The sequence below is a fragment of the Scomber scombrus genome, chromosome 19 (genome assembly GCF_963691925.1).
Source record: "Scomber scombrus chromosome 19, fScoSco1.1, whole genome shotgun sequence".
Taxonomy (NCBI): Eukaryota; Metazoa; Chordata; class Actinopteri; order Scombriformes; family Scombridae; genus Scomber; species Scomber scombrus.
Window position 1 is genome coordinate 22,328,696 of NC_084988.1, and position 21,260 is coordinate 22,349,955.

At 39.5% G+C, this 21,260-nt stretch overlaps 3 protein-coding genes across 4 annotated transcripts; 2 read left to right on the top strand and 1 right to left on the bottom strand.

Moving 5' to 3' along the window:
* The first annotated feature begins 1,410 nt into the window (after positions 1-1,410).
* trmt61b (tRNA methyltransferase 61B) lies at positions 1,411-5,069 on the top strand. Of its 2 annotated transcripts, none has more exons than XM_062440665.1 (7): positions 1,411-2,306; positions 2,397-2,499; positions 2,918-3,108; positions 3,204-3,295; positions 4,424-4,623; positions 4,703-4,786; positions 4,876-5,069. In XM_062440665.1, exons 1-7 carry the CDS (start codon positions 1,566-1,568, stop codon positions 4,908-4,910), a joined length of 1,446 nt encoding a protein of 481 aa, XP_062296649.1. In that variant the 5' UTR covers positions 1,411-1,565; the 3' UTR covers positions 4,911-5,069. The 2 variants fall into 2 exon arrangements, with proteins under 2 accessions (XP_062296649.1, XP_062296650.1); XM_062440666.1 differs by having other exon boundaries at positions 4,706-4,786.
* A 625-nt stretch (positions 5,070-5,694) lies between these two features.
* Positions 5,695-9,452, bottom strand: spdya (speedy/RINGO cell cycle regulator family member A). The gene is made up of 6 exons (XM_062440803.1): positions 9,200-9,452; positions 9,045-9,103; positions 8,883-8,968; positions 8,585-8,756; positions 7,921-8,281; positions 5,695-5,753 (listed from the first exon to the last, which is right to left on the bottom strand). Exons 1-6 carry the CDS (start codon positions 9,450-9,452, stop codon positions 5,695-5,697), a joined length of 990 nt encoding a protein of 329 aa, XP_062296787.1.
* Positions 9,453-12,352: 2,900 nt separating this feature from the next.
* Positions 12,353-16,387, top strand: pcare1 (photoreceptor cilium actin regulator 1). The gene is made up of 2 exons (XM_062439794.1): positions 12,353-15,711; positions 16,264-16,387. The coding sequence occupies exons 1-2, from the start codon at positions 12,353-12,355 to the stop codon at positions 16,385-16,387; spliced, it is 3,483 nt and encodes a 1,160-aa protein (XP_062295778.1).
* The last annotated feature ends 4,873 nt before the right edge of the window (positions 16,388-21,260 follow it).

Sequence of the window (21,260 nt, forward strand, 5' to 3'; positions counted from 1 at the left end):
GTGCGTCTGCGTGTCAGGGGTTTACACACAAACCACGTGCGGCGCTCCTCGCACATGCGCGGCGCAGGGTCAGGAGAACCGTCCTTCCCATTGGCTGCTGAGAGAGCAGCAGTATTATGCTGCCTTCAAGTGTCAGAGATGCAGCGGGATCATTTATGGGTTTGGCTCACATACACAATACATACACAACTGTGGAGTAAATTGTCACAAACAATGTATTGTTTAGATTCACTGAATGTGACAGAAATCTCTGTCCTAATTCATTTGCTTACTATTTAACCACATTTTATATTAACACATTAATATTCTTAAGCAGAAAAACAAACTTTTCAGAAGGTGACTGTCCATATCACACAAAACATTTCTTCAATATTTGAATGTAAAAACAAAAATAGCAATTGAAATGTATAACCACTGTAGGTTTTACAAAATGACTTATATGAAATATTATTTTTTTTATTACGTCAGTTTTTATCTGTCTTTTATATTGATGCGTTTACCTTGTAGCACTTTGAGATTTGTTTAAAATGTAAAGTGCGTTACAAATAAAATTATTATCCTGATTTCTTTTTTTACCATAGATGTGGGGTTTTTTTTGTTTTTTTTACTGTACTTGAATGCAACGCCATGTGTTATTGCACCAAACGTTATTATTAGAATTAAAAACTCTACTTGATTTTATTGGAAAATGGGATAAATGGACTGTTTATAAAACTCATGACAAAGACACCACCAAATCTTTGTAAGAAGACTGGGATACTTTAGATTGTTTCAATGTGTACTTCACTGACATGACCTATGCATGTTCTGTAATAATTAAATGAAAAACTAACTTAAAAGGTTAATAATAATAACAACAATAATAATAATCATTCATAATTATGATTACAATACACACATGTCAATGCTCAAATAATAATAAACTTTAATTTACAAGTGAATTCACATGATTTAGATTAAATATCTCAAAATGGGACAGCTTCATGAAGTATGTTTGATTGAATGACCTGAATTATTTGCTCTGTGGTTTCAGTACTATACATTGTGGGCAGTGTAAGGAGAGATAATTGAATTCTAAGATCACTTTCACTGCTAAATAGCAAGTTTTGTCATTTTATTCCAAATAGGCATGATCAAAAATAAAATATATTATGTTTATTATTACCACAATTTCTCCACACTCAACAAGTTACAGAGCACTTTAAGTTTCCATGCAGACAGCTGAGTTTCATAATATGATGCACATTTGAGCTCTGAATGAATCGTCCATGAATGCATTTGCAGAATGGATGATTTGCAGTTATCATATCTCCCTCTGCTGGTTCAATTCAACGACTGCACCTGTCGCCCACTTATGACGTTGTTGCACGTGTGTTTTCCAGCATGGTGACCTCCTTCCTCTGTAAATACAGCAGGGAGAAAGGAGACATGAAGACGATCCAGTTTGTGCCTGTCACACTGTGAGAGAAGGTTTGTTGTTCTATTCATTAGAGTTGTGTATTTATCAAACATACACATTACATCTGGAGACATATCCTTCCCTTTAGTTTATATCATTTGAAGTAATGGCTGTGCAAATGCCACTTAATGGACTTCTGATTGCGCACAGACTGGTGCGTATTTGCGCATCCAGCCAAGCGCATCACAGGCACAGACACATTCTCCTGAGACTCACTCAGAGTAAAAAGGAGATCAGGACTTTTGCTACTAGTTGTATGAAATGTAACGAGAATGACAAAGACAGTTCAGACCCGCCACCTTTAAAAACCGAGCTGACATCCACACAAGCACTGCTGTCCAGGAGGAGGAGACCCCTGTCCCCACTGGAGAGGATCAGTCACCTGCTGCCCCAGGATGCCTTGACCCCCGAGGTGATGCAGCTGAGAGAGCAGAACCAGCAAGAACAAAATGAGCATGCATCAGTCACAGAATCTGCAGAAGAAGTAATCCATACAGATTCTTCTACACATCATGTATCTGAAACTCAGTTAAATGATGAAGTGCACCCTGAGGAGAACATGTGGACACCGCCCACTCTTCCAGGGGAGAGCTTGATTGGGTTTGGGGAGTTGCTGCTGGGTGAGCATCGTAAAAAAGGACGGGTGGAGTTCAGGAAGATGTTCCAGCTTGTGAAGGGAGTGCGCCTGCAGAGCCAGTGGGGGATCATCCTGCACGACGACATAGCCGGGCAGCTCGCAGGCCAATCCATGAAGACCAGCAGAGGCTCTGCCATCTTCATACGACGGCCCAGTCTGGATGAATACGTGCTGTATATGAGGAGAGGCCCGGCCATCGCCTACCCTAAGGTATGTGCTGTGTAAGTTGTGTCAAGGTCACATTGATCATTTTGAAATTCTTACAGATTTTGTGGTCAATTTCTTTTTTCCCCGTCCCAGGATGCAGCTACTATGATGATGATGATGGACATCACAGAGGGAGACTGCGTGCTGGAGTCTGGCTCCGGATCAGGAGCCATGTCTCTGTTCCTGTCCCGAGCAGGTCTGCATTCTGGATCTGGTCCACTCACATCAAAGTGATAGCATACATTAAACTCAGTCCACTGAATACATTTAATTGATTAGAGTTTAAAGTTGCTTTTATTATCAGCCTTCTTAAATAACATATAAATACATACAATGTTAGAGAAAGAAGAATTGTTAAACATACACAGGTTCAATGCATCTGACTTGTATATCTCACCCATAATTTGTGTTCAGTGTATTACATTAAGATATACATCAAGCAAGAGTAGAAAGTAGTGACATCATAGGACTGTCATGAAAGAAAGTGACTAAAGTGAAATGTCAAGTTTTCACAATTTCATATCTTCAACTACTTACAGAAAAGATGAAGTATGTTTTTATTATATCAGTATTTAGTTTATTTTTGTATGTAATGGTTAATGTTTGTTTCCCAGTGGGCTCCAAGGGCAGCGTGCTGAGCGTGGAGATCAGGGAGGATCATTACAAGAGAGCCGTGCTGAACTACAACCGCTGGAGGACGTCGTGGAGCGTGCGGCGAGGGGAGGAGTGGCCCGACAACGTCCGGTTTCACAACGCCGACCTCTGCACGGCTTCCTCTCTCCTCGCCGGTCGGGGCTTCAATTCAGTATGTGTCGGGGGTTTAAGGGTGTGGATGCGGAGGCAGTGGAATTAGATGAAGTGACAGCAGCTCATTTGCTATTCTGATTGTGTCTGTTGCAGGTTGCTCTTGACCTGATAAACCCACATCTGGTTTTACCCACTATCATTCCACATCTGCACTCCGGAGCTGTGTGTACCGTTTACCTCGCCAAGTAAGTATCTCCACATGACCTAACACCATGATATGCACAGTTGTTGAATTCTCTATTCTATCTGTAGCTCTCAGCAATAAACTCATTTGTATATCCTGTAAATCTTTGAAAAATCATCACAATCTCATTTCATTTTTTATTAAACGATCGACAAACCTGAGTAGTCTTGTTGACAGATGCGTTGGTGGGGTGAACACATATACTGTCTTTACTTGCTCAATAAAGATACTTTTTCATAAATACAACATTTCAGTCATTGACCCTCTTCAGGTATATGCTGACAAATCCATTTGCTTTTGTTTATTGAGCCAGTGAAGAGAGTATATGGGGTTTTCATTGTCTAGTAAACAAAAGGGGGCAGGTATTTCCTGAAACAGCTGGGCACTGTAGTTTCTAGTAAATGTTGCTCAAAGAGGAATAAAATAAGAATCTGTAGGGGACTATTTTTTGCAAAATATAATATCCTGTAATATAAAAATGAACCATGATTAAGCAAGGAGTAAAGAAAATGAAAGGCATGATATAATTGGGTTATATATCTTGGTCCTGACAGCTGAATACATGTATAGTATGGTGTCCAATAATTTGTCTTTTTACAGACCTAAAGAATGTATTGAATATATATCAGTATGTACTACCACATATGCACAATTCATCTCGCATCCAATCAGAGACAAATCTCTGATATTTCATAACACTTCATAACATAGCTAAAAAAAAAACACATTTTACACATCTATTTGATTCTTTATTCTCTTGTTTTGAAGGTTTTTTTTGGCTTTGAATGGTTCTTATTTTGTTATCTAAAATGTTGCTGTCATTTCTATTTTTTAATATTTTGCAGCCTATATATTTTATTTTGTCATTTTAACATGTTCAAATAAATAAACTAATCTTTTATGCACACTCCTACCTTTTGAATACTATATTTTTGAGCTGCATCTAACAGTTATTTTCAGTTAGAGCTCAAGGTGACACATTCAAATTGTTAGTTGCATCCAGTCAGTTGAAAGATATTATATATTTTTTACTTAGAAAAGGTGGGACAACTTCTAAGCAAAGTAACCACACACACATAAAGAGAAGAAGAGAACTTAACTGCTCTCTCTCTCTCCTTCTGTAACACAGTATAACACAGGTCATCGACCTGTTGGAAGGGGTCAGATGTCTGGCGCTCCCTTTGCTGTGTGAACGCATCATCGAGGTCCCGGTCCGGGATTGGCTGGTGGCTCCGGCCCTCCAGAAAGACGGGCGGCACTGCATCAGGAAAGCTCCCGTCCTGGATGAAGAACAGAGAGAGGAGAATGCGACATCAGAGGAGGATGAAGGTGAATGGGAAAAAAAAAAATTGATGACTCAGCATGTTTGTGTACAGCTAATGTGTATAACATCATTATTTTACTTTAGCAGAGGTGACCACAGAGGGAAGCCCAGCCTTTGGGAGCATTCCATACATCGCCAGACCTCATCCTGAACAGATGTGCCACACAGGTCAGACATTCAGCACATCTGTAGCAGCTGACAGATTACACAGGAAGATGATGATGTTATAAATAAACACTCTTACTCTTTGTTTTCAGCATTCCTGGTGAAACTGAGGAAGTGTGTGCAGTAGCTGCTCCACCTGTGAGGAACCAAAGAACAGATGATCGATTCATCCTTTAACACGTGCACTAAATTATCTCTTTGCTGTAAATAATTTCATAAATAGTGAAAATGTACTGATATGTATTTTTAACGTGTTTCAAATCTATCATGTAAATGTCAAGACAGAAATCCACCACAATAAAAACAATACAAGCCACACGGTGTGCAGTTATGTAAAGATGTGTGACTCATCACAAAACACAGCTGGACTACCAGGAATGTGACACATCTCTCATCTGAAAAGCACAAATCTTTATTCACTCCACAACAAATTTGGCAGAGTTGAACAGGCACATCGGCAACAATACTTAACACTCCCCCCGCATGTGAAATACAGCCAAAAGTTAGATCAACATTAACGTGTGTGAATATATCGGTTGGCAAAAAATAATCCCACCACGAGTGCATCGGTAAATAAATAAATAAATAAATATATAAATAAATAAGTGTAGATTAAACTAAAATATTACAAGGATGATGTACATAAAGTTCATTGTTACAGCTTTTTTCTTACCACAACATTTTAACTTCCAGGATGAAATTAGCTTCGGATCATTTATGTTGACTTGAGTATTAATGTTTGTATCCTAGTCGATAAAAACTAATGAGTTCCGCTTGTGATTCAGACTTTTACTTCAGGAGCAGCAGCAGCAGCAGTGTTAAAGTTAACACACACACACAGCTGCTACTGTCAGTGTAAAAAAAGAAGAAAGAGGAACGGTGTGAAAACTGATGAGGTTTTAGGTGATGCTCTACTCCTTGCCGATCCAGTCCATGGAGGGGTCGTGTAGGGATCCAGAGGACTTATCCCCTAACAGAAAGAGAAGATGGAGTTGAGTGAAAGTGAGTTTCTGTCCAATAATTTCAATCTTGTACAAGCAGCAGGAATGTTTGAAGAAAAACAGATGAACAAAGCAGTTATATTCCTTTTTTTCTTGTGCTTTAGATCAATTGCATTACGTGCCATGAAGATAAAACTGAGAGAAAGGTACTCCCTCTTTTTTGTTTGCGTACAAATAAATTCCAGTATGCTGACCCGCTTAGCAAAAGACATGAATAACTTGCGAAATTTTTATTATTAATAGCGATTAACCTGCAAAAATAAATCCTATTCCTGAATCAAACATTCAAGCTCTCTTTTTCAAAGCGCTGGGATTTTAAAAAATCTTTGCCAGTGTCACTTTCTAATCCTGCCTAGTGAAATAGCTCCCAGGTGTGATCCGGCTAAATCGCATCTACACACAACAGGTAACAAGACTAAAGTTTGAGGTGGAAAAAAGAGAGAACGATTCCACCATGCTACATCAGGGAGGGAGTGATGTGTCCAGAATATACAGAAGGTACAATCCTTAGTCTCTGATTTGATATTTGCTTGCTTCTCTATCCTCACTTGGTCTGCGAGTTATTCTAAGGATGACCCAAGTCTCTCATTTCTGCTCTGAGGATCGAAGAGTGAGGAGGGATCTGGAGGAAACATAGAAGTCTTTTACCAGATAACACACCTCCTTATTGGATATCGGTTATTGATTGGCGGCTGCAGGTAATTGGACGGATCTGTTACATCACAACATCACTGCAGTTTCATACAGGAGTGAAGACAGATTACAGATTAAACTGTGAAAAAGTGGATCACTCCCAAGTTTTCTATTTTATGTTTTCTAATTCACCATCTAGCTAAACATCTCTATATTTGTGTTAATCAGACTGACAATTCAAACAGCTTTCTTCATTTATTAGGACGATTTTTTTCATAATCTGCTATTTTCCCATCGACTATTATTATGGATAAAATTTAATTCTTTTGAAACACATTTATATTTTACATTATCATCATTGCTGGTTTGATATGAGTGACATTATTTCAATATTGTAGCCCAATAATTTATTTCCAGTGTTCAAAAGACACTTTGATCATATATTTTGGGTTATTAAATAATGAATTCACCATCAGGATATCAATAAATAATGAATAAATAATAAAAATGCATTCTGCCTCTGAGCAGGACTCAGCACACAGTATAGATACCGACTTTTGCAGGTGTTTTTCAAACAGTGAACAGGCTGCAGAGAAGAAACAGCTGCTGGCAGTGATAACTGTGAGTCAGCACAGAGCACATGTGCACAAACACAAACTCCATGAGAAACAGCTGCAGCTGTTGTTGCTGACTGACAGCTGAAACCGATGTCGCTTGGCGTGACGCTACAGAGGAGAGGACGTCTCACGTATCTGAAAACAGATTTCATCGTCTCCTCTCTCTTGGCTTTGTTTCCTTGTGACTCTCTCAAGCCTTTATGGTGGGAGGGACTAAGACACGTGAGGGAAATGTGGATGTAATTTAAGAGACTTGGGATGTACACAGTGATTTAAAGAATCAGTAAACACAACACTGACATTAAAAAAAAAAAAATTATTAGTATGCTTAAACAGATTCAAACTTCATGAATATCATTCAAAGAGCCAATCAGTGATCTGCAACTACTCAGATAAATTAAAGCTAATTTGTGTATGTTTGAAAGTCCTAAATACAAATAATCACCTTTTAAGTTGTTATGGCAAACCCAGAAGATATGAAGAACATTAAACTACATTTTTAGTCCACATTATGATTCGTGTCTACATTGTCTCTCCTTTCAGCTGTTTTATCTCTCCAAAGACTCTTGAGAGAAATATCTGGTTCCTTAGCTGCTAAATGCTTCAGATATTTGCTAATTTTGTCTTTCTGCTGTTTTGTACTGAGCCGGTAGTGTACAGTTGTTTTTTTCTCTTTGAAAACATCTGTCTGATGTTGGAAAACCAGAGTGATGAGAGCTAATTTAAACCTGGAGAGATGCAGATGCATGTTCTAATTATCTGCAGGTTCATTACTACAACACATTGCTTTAACAGTCCTGTGATCCATATGTTTATATACAAATATTGATTTGAGCACCTTTAATATGAGATTTGTTGCAGTTATGGATGGATGGATGGTACCTACTGGGAACCTTTTCAGCACAGCAGCAGGAGGAATGTTGCGCCTGGCGTTTAGTCGCTGTCACCTTCTTGTTAGAGGCAGTGGCCCTGGGTGGAGTTTTCTCCAAACCCAGCGTGGAGGTGAATGGGTGTGGAGGCAAGGGGTGTGGGGCCTGCCCAGAGGAGCCTCCGGAAGAAGACGAAGAGAAGTCCGGGCCCTGATCTAATCTGGCGGTGCGGTTACAGAGGGCGCAGAGGAGCGGGGAGGCGGTGGGCCCGCGGGGCATCTTGGCTTGATCTCGGTCGCCGTACTGCCGCTGGGCGCCGCTGTGGTGCTCCAACCGCTCCCGCTGCCACACGAAGTGAGAGGGGACAATGGCCATCACCTGGAGACACAGACGAGGTAAACAGAGATGTAGTCAACACCACAGAGAGCAAGAAGAAAGAGAGAGAGAGAGAGAGAGAGAGAGAGAGAGAGAGAGAGAGAGAGAGAGAGAGAGAGAGAGAGAGAGAGAGAGAAAAGCACATCACTGCAAAAAAACCGAATAAATAAATAAACACATCGACAGAACTTCTGGCGTAAAACCCGAGCAATAAAAACTGCTCAGTGCTGCAAAAACATAACCCAGAGAAACTCATTCATCAGCCCCCCCGCCCGCCAACCTTTAGGCAATTTTACTGGTGTTTACCTCTTCACAGCAGCGCCTGCTGACAGCGGCTCTGTACTCGATGCGAGTCCACAGCTTGTCTCGCTGCTTGAGGAAGCGGGGAAACTGCTTCCTCCAGTTCTTGCCCAACGCCCATGGAAAAATCTCATACTTATTCTCCTCCTCGTCTTCCTCCATGGTGTTGGCGAGATACCTAAATATGGAGACGGGAGCGCACACAAGCTCATTATCTAGAATTGCCAAGAAATCAACAACAGGAGCGAAAGCAGTGGCACAAAATATGAAAGCAGAATTTTCGACTCTTTTTCTCTGAACTCACAGCGCGATGAAAAAATTCCTCCTGGTGAATTCAGCCAGAGTGAAATGGGCTCTTTTGAAGTACACAAAGGTCATGGCGAGAAGATACTGAAAAATTAGAGGGACAAATCAGAGCCTGTTGAGTGTAAGCATCATAATTTCTTGGGAGGGGTTGTTACTTTACCTTGTCTGTCATTTTACAGCAACAGTCCATCCACAGAAAATCTAGGATTAGGTCATCAGCTGTAACCAAACACATCTGTTTAATATTCAAGTGTTTCCAGCTTATTTATATAATCAAAACTAACTTTCACCACTCAGATGCAACTATTCATTCACCAAAAAGTCTGAAGTAGGAAGCCATTTCCTGCCGCTGAATGACAATAGTTGGGGGCAAGCTCATTTTGGGGTAATGCATCTCCTCCCTACGTCTGCTCGACTGGCTCTTCTGCGGCGGGCCCTGTGCATCTTGGCCGTTGGCCCTCTTCATCCGCAGACCTCTTCTGATTTGGAGGGAGCGAGCGCTGTTGGGTTTGACCCGGATGGTCACTGAGGGGGGGGTCTGGCACCAGCTGGATGTATGCTTCATCATGCTCCTGTAGTCTGGCTCATGCGGTGATGTAGTGATGAGGTCTCAGAGGAGCTAGAGGGCAAGAAGGGGAAAAAGAGATGTGACTTCAATTCACTTTAAATGATAAGCTGAAAGTCTCCTGTCATATAACACAACACAGCATTAACCTAGTGTCTGATTTAGATCCACTATAACATAACAAGCAGCTACCAGGCACATTCACCAGCTCCTAGAGAAGATACCTTTACTGTTATGTCATTGTGTGTAACCTACTTTTTAATCAGCAGTGGTTCAATAAACTAAATGAGGTCACGTGTAGCTGCGGTTGAATTTAAAGTCAACAGGAACCAAACTACTAATGTCATTCTTAACTCATTCCTCACCTGTGAAGATCTTATAGTAACTTGTGAAGCTGGAGAAGCGTTGAGTTAGTTCGCTGTGTTAAGTTAGCAAGAAACAAACCAAAAAGTTCTTCGTTTTGAGTTCAACTCACGTCTGACACACTGATTTTGATAGTCCCGAAACATGAAGTGAATTTACTTCTTACTGACATGACAAAATGTCAACTGTAATCATGATAAAACCCGCTTTAAATGAGAATAAAGCGGTCATCAGTGACAGTGCACTGACAACTGGCGAGAGGAGTTGGTAACTTGAGAACGCGCTTCAGGATCCGCGCCAAGTAATACACCTTCACACGGGGACGCGCACTCTTCTTCTTCTACTCCTTCTACTCCTACTTCTAGTAATGACGAGCCCCCTGTTGCTACACCTAAGCTATGATAAATACATGTAATGAATGTAATAATAGAACAAAAGTAGATTTTCGAAATGTTATTTAAAACACTCTTGACAGAATATAAAGTGTTAGTTGTCTAAACTGAGCCTGGTTAAAATAAACAGGCCTTCTAGAATGTCCTACTAGCTTGAGGAAAGCAGTGGTGGAAAGTACTTTTACTCAACAATAAAATGCTTTACTCAAGTATTTAAATGTTATGGCACTTTATACTTCTACCTCACAACATTTCAGACTCAACTTTTCATTAAATTACATTAATGTGACAGCTATTGTTACTATATTTTTCAGATTAAGCATCAAGGGCCCCTGGGCACTTGAACAGATTGCGATTTGCGGCCTTCAATGATGGGAGGAAAAAAAAGCAGCTTTTTTTTTTTTTTTTTAGTGGGGCTCTACAGAAAAACAACACAAGGCTTGACCCATTCTCTTGATGTTGATAATTATGGTCACTGTCAGAAACCTACAATAAAATATGGAGTTACATGGTTTCCACCTGACAGCAGCGTCCTCCAATCAGAATAAAATAAAAGTTGTTGCTTGGGGGACATAAGCTTCAGTGCCCAGGGGCTACCTTGGGGGTACTAATGCAGCCTTGACATTAAGGCTTTATAATGAGTATCTAAAGTAAGACGCAATGTTATAGAAATGAAACCACCAGTTAGCCCTCACCCTGACTAATTGATATCAGAACATAACAGGCAATTTTGCATGAGCAGGTTAAGTCATAAAGGAGAAAGAGCTGTATCATTGAAAAAGAGGCTCATTCTCTTTATCTTTTATTGTTAATATTAGTGCAAAACAAAACAAAATACATTGTGTGGGTATATTGAAACAAAACAAAAAGACAAAAACAAAAAAGGCAAAACAAATAAATTAATAGACAAACAAAACATGCAAATCAATTATGTTATTTTAAATGAATGTTGTACCAGGGATTGTCAGGGGAAATTGGTTAGGAGATGGATTAGTGTACACCTGCCTATCAGTTTCCCTTTCTTTACAGTGCATTGTAATGCTATCCTCAATTGGAACACACTGTCATTCTTTCTTATGGGCTATGTTGTGACTACATGTAACATGAGAGGAATTTAAAAATATATTGTTTATGGCATGGCCGAGAGATAAATCCATTGTTAATGTTACCAGGAATAGGTCTTTATTTAGAGACAGAGAGGTACAGTAGTCCAGGTTATTTTAAAGCTTGCCTCACTGTTCCAGTGAATTGATGCTGGATATAGAAGTTATAAGAGGATCAGCAAATCAATCCAAATAACTTTATTTACTTTTTGGAAAACATGTCAGCTGAAAATCTTACAATAGTATTAATTTTCAAATTCATATGACATGTGACATAATATATATATAAATATATATATATATATATATATATATATATATATATATATATATATATATATATATATATATATATATATATATATATATATATATGCAAACAATGCAATCATATAAACAGATGATAAGACAAAATAATTAATTTACGTTATTAATGCCCTGAAAATGATTTTTTTTATATTACTTATTATATATATTATATATTTTATATTACTTTATTATATGACATACTTTCCCCCCTCTTTTTATGCTATGAAAATGGTCTAAAGGTCTAAATAGGGATATATTGTTGTGCAGGCTATAAAAAAACCACCTGAGCCCAGCCCTCATTACACAAATGAGCTTATGGTCTTACAAGTAGGTGAGTTTTATATGCTTTAACGTGACATATGTGCATGCTGAGGAGTTCACTGAAAGCCTTACTAATCCTCTCAGCTGCCTGTCCTCTCTAAGATACAGAGGGATGTGTTTCAGAGCAGCAACAAGGATTTCTTTTTTAATAAACATGACCTCCGATCTGTGGATTTATTTTGCCTATCTCTGACAGGCGGACGGGATTTAAAAACATGGATTTATCAATATTTTGTTTTGGTAGCATCTTCATGGAAAGGGATCTCATCCAACTCAACAACCTCGGCCATCTGAATTTGACGGATACAGCAGGTGGCTAAGGACGTTGGCTATTCTTTGCATCATTCATTGCACTCTCTCCTGTGTTGGTGTTACTAAGAAGACAGAAAAGTAAGCATATACAAAAACATCTAAAATGGGCTGCTCACCATCAAAAGGTAACAATTTTGGGGCTTTGGGTCCCTTGAGGAAGGGCAGAATGCTGCCCCCTACACCCCAAGAAAGCCCCAGAGAGTCCCAGTTTGAAGACGGAGAGAATCGTAATTCAACTGAAACAACAGATGGGGATACAAAGGAGAGGAAGGCAGCTGGACAAACCCAGGTATTTCAAAGAGAAGCACCTCTGACACCACAAAAAAAGAAATCTGTGACTGAGTTAGCCCCAGAAGCAGTAAACATGAATAAATTGGGGAGTCAAGGACTGGAGAACAACACTATGTCACAGAAAAAAGAGAAAAATGGGGACAAGCAGGATGTAACAGAGAAAAAGCCTGGCAGAAAAACTAAGAAAAATACCAGAGGTGTGAAAGTGCTAAAAAAGAAAGACAAGGACAAACTACCTGTTGAACAGAAAGTGGACTTCCCAGAGCCTCTGGTAAAAGCTCACCAAGCTGCGTATGCCTTTTTGAATCCTAATATAAACAAATATGATATTTTACTTGGACTGTTGGAACAGGCAACCCAAACTCGGACGTCTGTTCAGCCTATGGTTGCCTTTATGGCTCTGCGTTATGAGGAATCAATTCACTTACTGGAAGACATGGCAGATGAGGGAGAAAAAGTTTTAAAAGAAAATGGAGAACATCTTGCTTGGCCCAGCCAAATGAAAAACCTCTCTTCTTCTCCACCTCTGAAATCTGGCTCTGCTAATATTGAACCCCCACCGGATTTGTTGCAGCAGCTTCTTCAGTACACCACACAAAGAATGCGGAATGTAAGCCAGACTGTTGGAGGAATTGGGGACTCTGCCTTGGAGGAGGCAGTGGAGTACTTTGCCTGTGTCTCAGAGCTTTTAGAGGAGAAACTGAAAGTCAAACGTGCAGTAGAGACTAGACTAATGCAACTCTTATCTCGCATTGAAATGGCCTCTCTGCGAAAGCCTGGGCCAGAGGATTCTGCTCTCTTTAGTGAGGACAGTGGTATTGGAGCTGAGAGTGAATCCCTTGCTGGATCTGAAAGACGCCTTAGACGAGAAAGTTGTGAGTCCACTGGGACAAATAGAACTACTCCTATGGGATACACCTCCAGGAACATTAGGCAAGGAGCATTAAGGCAGAAGTTTGTGCATCAAATTAGTCCAAGTGTTTCCCTCACTTCCCTCAACTCAATAGGTTCTGCATGTACCATAATGGCTAATGAGCAAAGAGACTCATTGCTAGGATCTGTCTCCTTTGATGATGGGGAGGAAGATGATGAAGATGATGATAAGATGGATAGAGGTAAGGGAGATGGGCAAGTAACGTTTCAAAAGCGATCAAATTCTTCACCTGTACACCATGAACAACAACCACGCCGCATACACCCAAAGCGCATAGAGAATCCTGAAAATGTAGAAATGACCCTGAAAATGAAAAAAGCTATTAGTAGTAGGATACAGTATGTCTCATCACCAAACGCCAGTGCCAAAACAAAGGTAGTGGGCAGCCCGAAAATCAGTAGACGCCAGTGGACTGATGAGGGGGAACAATCTCCAAAGAGACCTCAAACCACAGCACCTGTTCGAAGGGCAGTGGTAAAAACAACCCCAGCAGCTAAGGAGCAACGTTCCCGTTCTGCAGAATCCCTGCGAAGCAAAGGTGAAGATCCTACTCTTCTTGAACTAGAAAGGACTCAGAAGAATTTAAATCAAAGGTTGCAGAGAATGAGTAAAAGCAAAGTGACTGGAAAACAAAATCAAGGGACCTCACCAGCACAATCTCCAGTAACAAATCGCAGACAGCCCTCACTAGAGAAAAACAGCAATCCTCAACCGCTTAAAGACAAAGCAGGAATAACAAAGCGTACCAACAGGAAACAAGAAGTAACTAGTGATGCAGAAGAAGACAATAAACAAAAAGACAAGAAAACAGCAAAGGGTCCTATAAAAGCCACACCACCCCCTAGTCCTCCTTCATCACCAAGGCCATCTTCAGGCCTGTGCAGAGGCAGGAATTCAGTCAAAAAACTGATAGATACCTTCACTCAAGGAATAGAGGAGCTAGAAGACCCTAAAGTTTTGGGGCCTCTCAAAGGTGTACGGAAGTGTGGTGTTCCTGTGCTACCAGGTTTAGGAAATGTAGAGGCTGTGCTTCGCACTGGGATAACAAGCTGTAGAGCTGAATCCATGTCATTTGAGAAGACAGAGTATTTAGATTTGGACAGTCTTCCTCCACCTCCATTGGAAGTATTACTGGACAATTCCTTCGAAAGTGCTCACAGTCCCCCTACTGGCGTAGCAGATGATGGGGCTACAAAAGTCAGCAAATCACCTGTGGTAAAAAGGGCTGTCGTATCGCAGCGACTGAGGGCCACTTTTCAGTCAGTGTCAGTGTTGCCAAGCAAAGGAGGCCCTCCACAAGGTTCCAAGGTTATTTTTCCTGCTAGAGAGGAACAACATGTCACATCTGCTCAATCAAAGGTCAGCCAACCACATGGTCAAGCTGACACAGACCCAGGAAAGGTAAAGGATTCCTTTCTGTCTCGACAAGCTAGAAAGATCATACACTTAAAACTAACACACTCTTCAGATTCTCAGTCAGAGAAATCAACAAGTTATGTAACAACAAATCCATCTGCCAGTCAAAAAGAATCAACAGATTTACAAGATGATAGCAACCTTTCAGTGCCTGGACCTAACACTACATTGTCTACAGTGCCTCCTTCTTCAGTAGTCAATAGCCACCCACCTGCCACCCCACCCATGCCTAAGGGGCGAATGTTACCATCCACACCTTCTACCCCAAGCAGCTTGCATCGAAGACTTCCCAGTCCTCACAACTTCAAAAGGCAACCTACTCCACCTACTTCGGCTAGCCCTCCCACCAATAGAAAACCTCCCACACCACCAGCAGTTCAGAGGAGACTCCCCAGCCCACCTGTTACAAAGCAGAACATTTTAAACTCAAATCCATCCTCTTCGTACCCTTTCAAAGCACCATCTCCACCAGCTTCACCAAAAATACAAAGATGGTCAAGAGAGAACAGCACTGAAGACTTATCTTCTGCTCGGTTGATCAGTAATGCACGTTCGGTATTCTGTCCTGCTTCTCCATCCATGTTTGAGGCCCAACCTTGTCCAGTTCCCCAACCCCCTCAAGCATGGACCTCTACTGGTGTCTCTTTTCTCTCACGTTCTTGGGGGGGTCGAGGGAGGTTTCCTGTGTCTGTTCAAGGACCTCGACCTTTCATCCGACGAAGCCATTCAGACCGAAGGCCAAGTCTAAATCTTCCACCACGATCACCAGGCATCTCAGTGGCTGAGACTTGTGGAAGTGAGCCAGCAATATGTACACAGGGGTGAGTGTTTCCCATATTATGATATCACATAAGTACTTAAATGTACCTTGATAAGTTCTTGGAAATTTGTTTTTGTAAGTTGACACTATTTTTAAGGTAAACTGAGATGTGTTTAGTTAGTACAGCTGAAAAGTGCCCATTTATATTTAGGTTTTTCAGAAGGTACCAGAAAAATATCCTAGAGTTGGTGGAGTTTATAAGCAATATATGTAAAAACAACTGGGATTTTGAACAAACAGATATTGGCTTGGTAACCAAGTAAATATTCATTTGTATGTTTACATATACTTACAGTTGTTTATTTGCTTACCTTTTCAACCACAATAGAGTGTAGTTTACAAACTGTACCACTTAAAAAACTCTGAATTTTCCATATCCTACCAATTTATACAACCATACAAGGATACATATAAAGTGTTACCATCAACAGCTAATCTTATTTTGTTCATACATGTATTTATATAAGAATTACAAAGGCAGACATACCCCCCTAAAAAGCAGCAGCAAACCCTACTGTGTGTTAATGACAACATTCTCCTTTCATTTTTTTAGACTGGATGATGAACCGACCAGGGAAGATGAAATATGGGGTAGCCAATCAGACCTCAGAGCTACATCACGCTCTGCATCACATCCAGACCTGTGTATTGTTGGACAGTCCTTGCACAGACATTAAAGGGGCCAATGAAGGGCCACTGGGATTATGGATTAGCAGGCTTTACCAAGGATTTAAGGTGATGGCGTTTATGCCACTGGGAAGAGAGGAAGAGCTAATTCCATCCACCTTGCTACAGCACAACACCGACGTAATGCCTCACTGTGTTTCAGTGTTAATTCTTTGGAGTGTGTGTACGCATGTTTGCATGCAAACATGTGCACATGCACTGTAAACATGCTCTTGCATTTGTCCGTGCTTTCAGGACGAAAAATACATATTACAATGTAGTTTGATGTTTACAATACATGGAACTCATCTGCTGGCATCATAATAATATTATAGATTGTCCAGTTAGGTCATAAATACATCAACAGGTCATTTGGGGTTTGTCATAATCTGCTGCTTGGGTTACTTTCAGTTCATTCAGTTACATAATCACAACTGAGATACAGATGAGTCAGTGGCTCAGTAGTCTCAGTTGTCTCTTCTGACCTTTATATGTCACTGTATTATTGAATGAACTTAAAGTAATTTGATCACATTAGTGGTTGGACACATTCCAGGTTTTAAATCCTACTTGTCTTTACTATTTGGAAATCATTGGTCCAAGCAGTATTTGCCATCACTAATAATGTAACATCATATTACTGTTACTGTTGAGGTGACAGCTCTCTCTGTTGACATTTGCTGCAAGATTAAACGCTATTTTTTCTCAGCCAATTTTTTCATAAAGGTCCTGAATATCTTTTTTTAAATCATATTTTTCTGTGCATTATGTTTCCTTTTGTACAATATGTTTATTAATAATAAAAATGATGATTCATACCTTTGCATCTCCTATTATCTATCTTTATTATAAAGAATTGAGTCATTTATTAATGAATAAAGTCCTTTGATTTAATTAATAGATTTACGCCTTACGATTAGTCAGTCAGTCTTATAATTCCCATTATGCAATTCACTAACATCTTTCATTAGATTGTATAATTAAATCCACTTAATCCAATCCATTTCTGAAACTTCTGTTTTACTCTGCCATATATATATATATATATATATATATATATATATATATATATATATATATATATATATATATATATATATATATATATATATATATATATGTATATGTGTGTGTGTATGGACAATAGCCATCAAAGTGGTGGGAATATGATCCTATCCTCAAGAGCCCAAACAGGAGGAGCCAATGAAACCTAAAAACCTAGAACTAGAAAGGAGAAAGAAAAATGCTGCTGCACTGCACTTGGCATTTTCTTACCCCTTGGGGATATTATGATGTTGCAGTGAATGCTTCCCCCTTGTTAAAACAGTCAAAAGGTCCATTTGTTTCTTCAGTAATATTTCCAAATGTACCAACTGTGGTCAGCAACAACACGTGCCGACTGAGGCCTTCTTGCAGAAAAAATCCTGTGCCCTTTAACAACAGCCAGCCATCTAATTGTACTAGGAAAAGCTATAATTGTGATCTAAAAGTCCACTAGGCTGTGGTAATTGTGGTGGAGACCTTTAGCATACAGGCAAAAATCCTCATTTCCAATTGCAGATGTGTGGTTGAAGCATGAATGGTTCTGTAAAGGTGAAATGGCTTGTTTTAAATGTCATGGGGAGTGAGACTTCACAGTTCTTGAGTTCTTTTGAAGAAAAGTATCCAACATGAAAATATACAACAATTTCACAATCTGTAGTGATGTGGATTTCTCTCATTCCATGTCAACAATCTAATCAACTCCTTGTTTCTTACACCTATTTTTGTGGTTTAGACTTGTTGTTCCATGATATTACTGAAAGTGTTTCACTGATGAAGAGCCTGAAAGTGGAATTATTTCCTGTCCAGCACCTGTGACTGAGCATTAGGGTGTGTATGTTCACTGTGTTTCACTTATCCAAATGAAGCTGCATTGATGAAAGATTGTTCCTCCTTTATTGAAGAAATCATTCGTTTTCCCTCAAACAGATTCTTTTATTTGAAGGTTGCCACAAAAAGTATACTGTTGGCAACCTAAAATGTGATATTGTGATGGAATAACACACTGAGTAAGCTCCAATGAATCCAGAGGATTAAAGGAACTGAAAGAACACTGTAAGTGATAAGCTTTTACTTGTTTGCCATCAGGTTGATGATTATCTTGTCAGACATTTGAGTGTCTAATTAAAAAATACGCCAAAAAACCACAATTTTTAGAATTATAATGCTGACAAAGAAAATCCCCAGAAAATTAATTATGGTGGTTCATTTTTCTAAATGAAATAATGAAGAAGTCTCACAACAGCAACTCCTACTCAAAATAATATCACAGTACCCAAAATATAGAGGTTTAATTCAAACTGATAATCTTTTCTTTTCTTTTTTTTTTTTTTTTTTTTTACATTTTTGACTCATAATAACTCAAGTTTGCAAGCGGCAAGATTTCTGTCTGCACACATACTGATAATGAACATCACTGTGAAATAATTGGTTATACTTTCATTTCACATTTTTTAAACAAAGAATGACGCCCTCACTTTCATTTGATCCTTTACATTCATTTGCATTTTGTATCACAACTCTTTATCTCTGGAAGCGCTTTTGTGAGTTAGTTCTGAAAGCAAACAAAAATGCAAGCCGTGTTTCATAGTTTCCCGTCGCGGGGACTCAATCTGTCAGATGATGAATACTGCGGTGAATACAAAATCACAGCCTGTGCACTCACTTGACCCTGATACTCTCATTCATGTTGCTCTGCCTCCACAAGTCAGTCAGTGGAGCTGCGCCAAGGCGGTGGAGGATTGCTTCTGGTTTCTCTGTACACAATCATCTCCCTCCTGCAGCAGGGAGATGCATATAGCACTTCTTCTAGCTGGAATACTGAGATAAAGGTTTTTCTTTCATGTATTCAACCTTTCATGTGTCGGCAAGTTTGAATGTAGTGACTCGCAGTGTTTTATGTATTTAAAGTCATGTTCAGTGTGATTCATGCATACTGTTATCACTTATTTATTAAGAGATACATTGAAACCTATATTCTTCCCTAATTATGTCTATTTATCACTGATGTTTGTTAATAATAAACTATCTTCATACTTTTGCTACAAATAATGATCTAAATACCATATTGGAATTTTTATTTGGCATTTAAACACAGTTTAAAAACATAGAGCTAGTACCAATTATTTAAACAAAAATCTAGTAGATGGGTTTATGAAATAATTCCATGTAGGCTAAGTTGTGCTAAATAACTATATCAAAACGTCCATAACTAAAATAGCAGATACCACTAATGTTTAAATGTTCTGTGCTATAAATTTAGTGATGTGAAGTTATCTGAGATAAAAAAAAATATTGATAATGGTTATGCTGTGTACAATAATGTGGCTGAGTAGTGATGCAAAGAACAGTTGATGTGTGGTCCACAGTTAACACTGTATCTTTTGATTCCAGAAAAACTGATTCCTATAAATTCCCATAGGGAATATATACCGTCCAATTGTGACCCACTTAAAAGTAAGTTTAGGTATTAATATCTCCAATTAGTACTTAATATTCTTTAAAAGTATTAAAGATACATACAAATTAGAATGGGGTGAAATCAAGATTTTTGAGAAATATAAATGCTGAAATATATTTGTCATAAACATAAATAAATATCAACAACCAGGTCATTTTGGCCTGCCTATGCATATAAATGACACTCTTGGTAAAATTATGTAAGTCGCCAAATATATGAAATTAGGCTTCAAAGTTGTGTAAAAGTCTGCCTATTTCTCTTCTCCCAAACGCTGTGGGAGTGGCCGCCAAGTTTGCTGAAACCCCGCCCCCTACCAAGTGTCACCTGTCAATCAAAGTCAACACCTCTACCAGAAACATGGACGCTAGGTCTGAGAGCTTTCTGCTGCTAACTCAGCTGCTAGCTCGGCGGCTAACTCAGCTGATAACTCGGCGGCTAGCTCGGTGGCTAACTCAGCGGCTAGCTCGGTGGCTAACTCAGCGGCTAGCTCGGTGGCTAACTCGGCGGTTAGCTCGGCGGCTAACTCAGCTAACTGGCTGTAGTAGTAGTGTGCGCTGAATGTATTTATACCTCTACAGCAGCAGGGGCGGGTTTATGCTCCGGTGTGTAACCGTGCTATTGGTTACCAGTTACGTAATCGTCGGGTTACGTAAGCCGGCGGAGATTTTCAAACCCGCCCATTAAATCCAGACACAGAAATCTTGAAACACAGTTTGTGAAGCCTAGCTCCACAATTCAAATCTAAATGGTTGAAATGCTTTTTACACCTTTTTTAGAAATACATTTATGACCTATTTAATGTGTTCAGAAGAAAATGTCTGAATTCACTTTACACAGTCTTTAAAGCAATCTCAAAATGCTGCTATATTCTGAATGGTGTATTAGCAACTACGTGTCCTCAGGTTAACTAATTTGGTATGTTATGGTAGGTACATTTTGCTGATTTTTGCCTCGAAATCAAATGTCTATATATGTGTCATATATGAAAATGCTCCTATTATCATGTATGTGCCATGTATAAAATGCTCCTTAGACAAGCATGCAGTGAGGGAAAGACAACTGTCTGCTTCCCAGTCGAGCCGACCCAGCTTTATGATTGTTGCCATAGAGACAGCACTAAAGTAAACAATCTTATAGCGATGTTGTGACTAGGGACACGGTTGCCCGGGAGCTGCCTGAATGACTGATAGTGTTTCGACTCTTTTCCCTCAGATTTGCTGTGGCATTTCACTGAGTCTACAGCGGCGCTTTGAATTGCAGCTGCTATCTCCTTGGTCGATCAAGTCTGTGTTTGTCAATAAATCTTTTTGCATAAAACATCCATATATATCCTGGAGCTTCTGAATTGACAAGCTGGAGATTTTCTATAACAAGGACAGAGG

Coding starts and splice junctions, on each gene's coding strand:
- trmt61b (XM_062440665.1), top strand. CDS start 1,566: ATGGCTGTGCAAATGCCACTTAATGGACTTCTGATTGCGCACAGACTG. Junction 3,109..3,203: donor CCGGTCGGGGCTTCAATTCA/GTATGTGTCGGG, acceptor TGTCTGTTGCAG/GTTGCTCTTGACCTGATAAA. Junction 4,787..4,875: donor TGAACAGATGTGCCACACAG/GTCAGACATTCA, acceptor CTTTGTTTTCAG/CATTCCTGGTGAAACTGAGG.
- spdya (XM_062440803.1), bottom strand. CDS start 9,452: ATGATGAAGCATACATCCAGCTGGTGCCAGACCCCCCCCTCAGTGACC. Junction 8,969..9,044: donor GCTGTAAAATGACAGACAAG/GTAAAGTAACAA, acceptor CTAATTTTTCAG/TATCTTCTCGCCATGACCTT. Junction 5,754..7,920: donor CTGTGCTGAAAAGGTTCCCA/GTAGGTACCATC, acceptor TCTTTCTGTTAG/GGGATAAGTCCTCTGGATCC.
- pcare1 (XM_062439794.1), top strand. CDS start 12,353: ATGGGCTGCTCACCATCAAAAGGTAACAATTTTGGGGCTTTGGGTCCC. Junction 15,712..16,263: donor CCAGCAATATGTACACAGGG/GTGAGTGTTTCC, acceptor TCATTTTTTTAG/ACTGGATGATGAACCGACCA.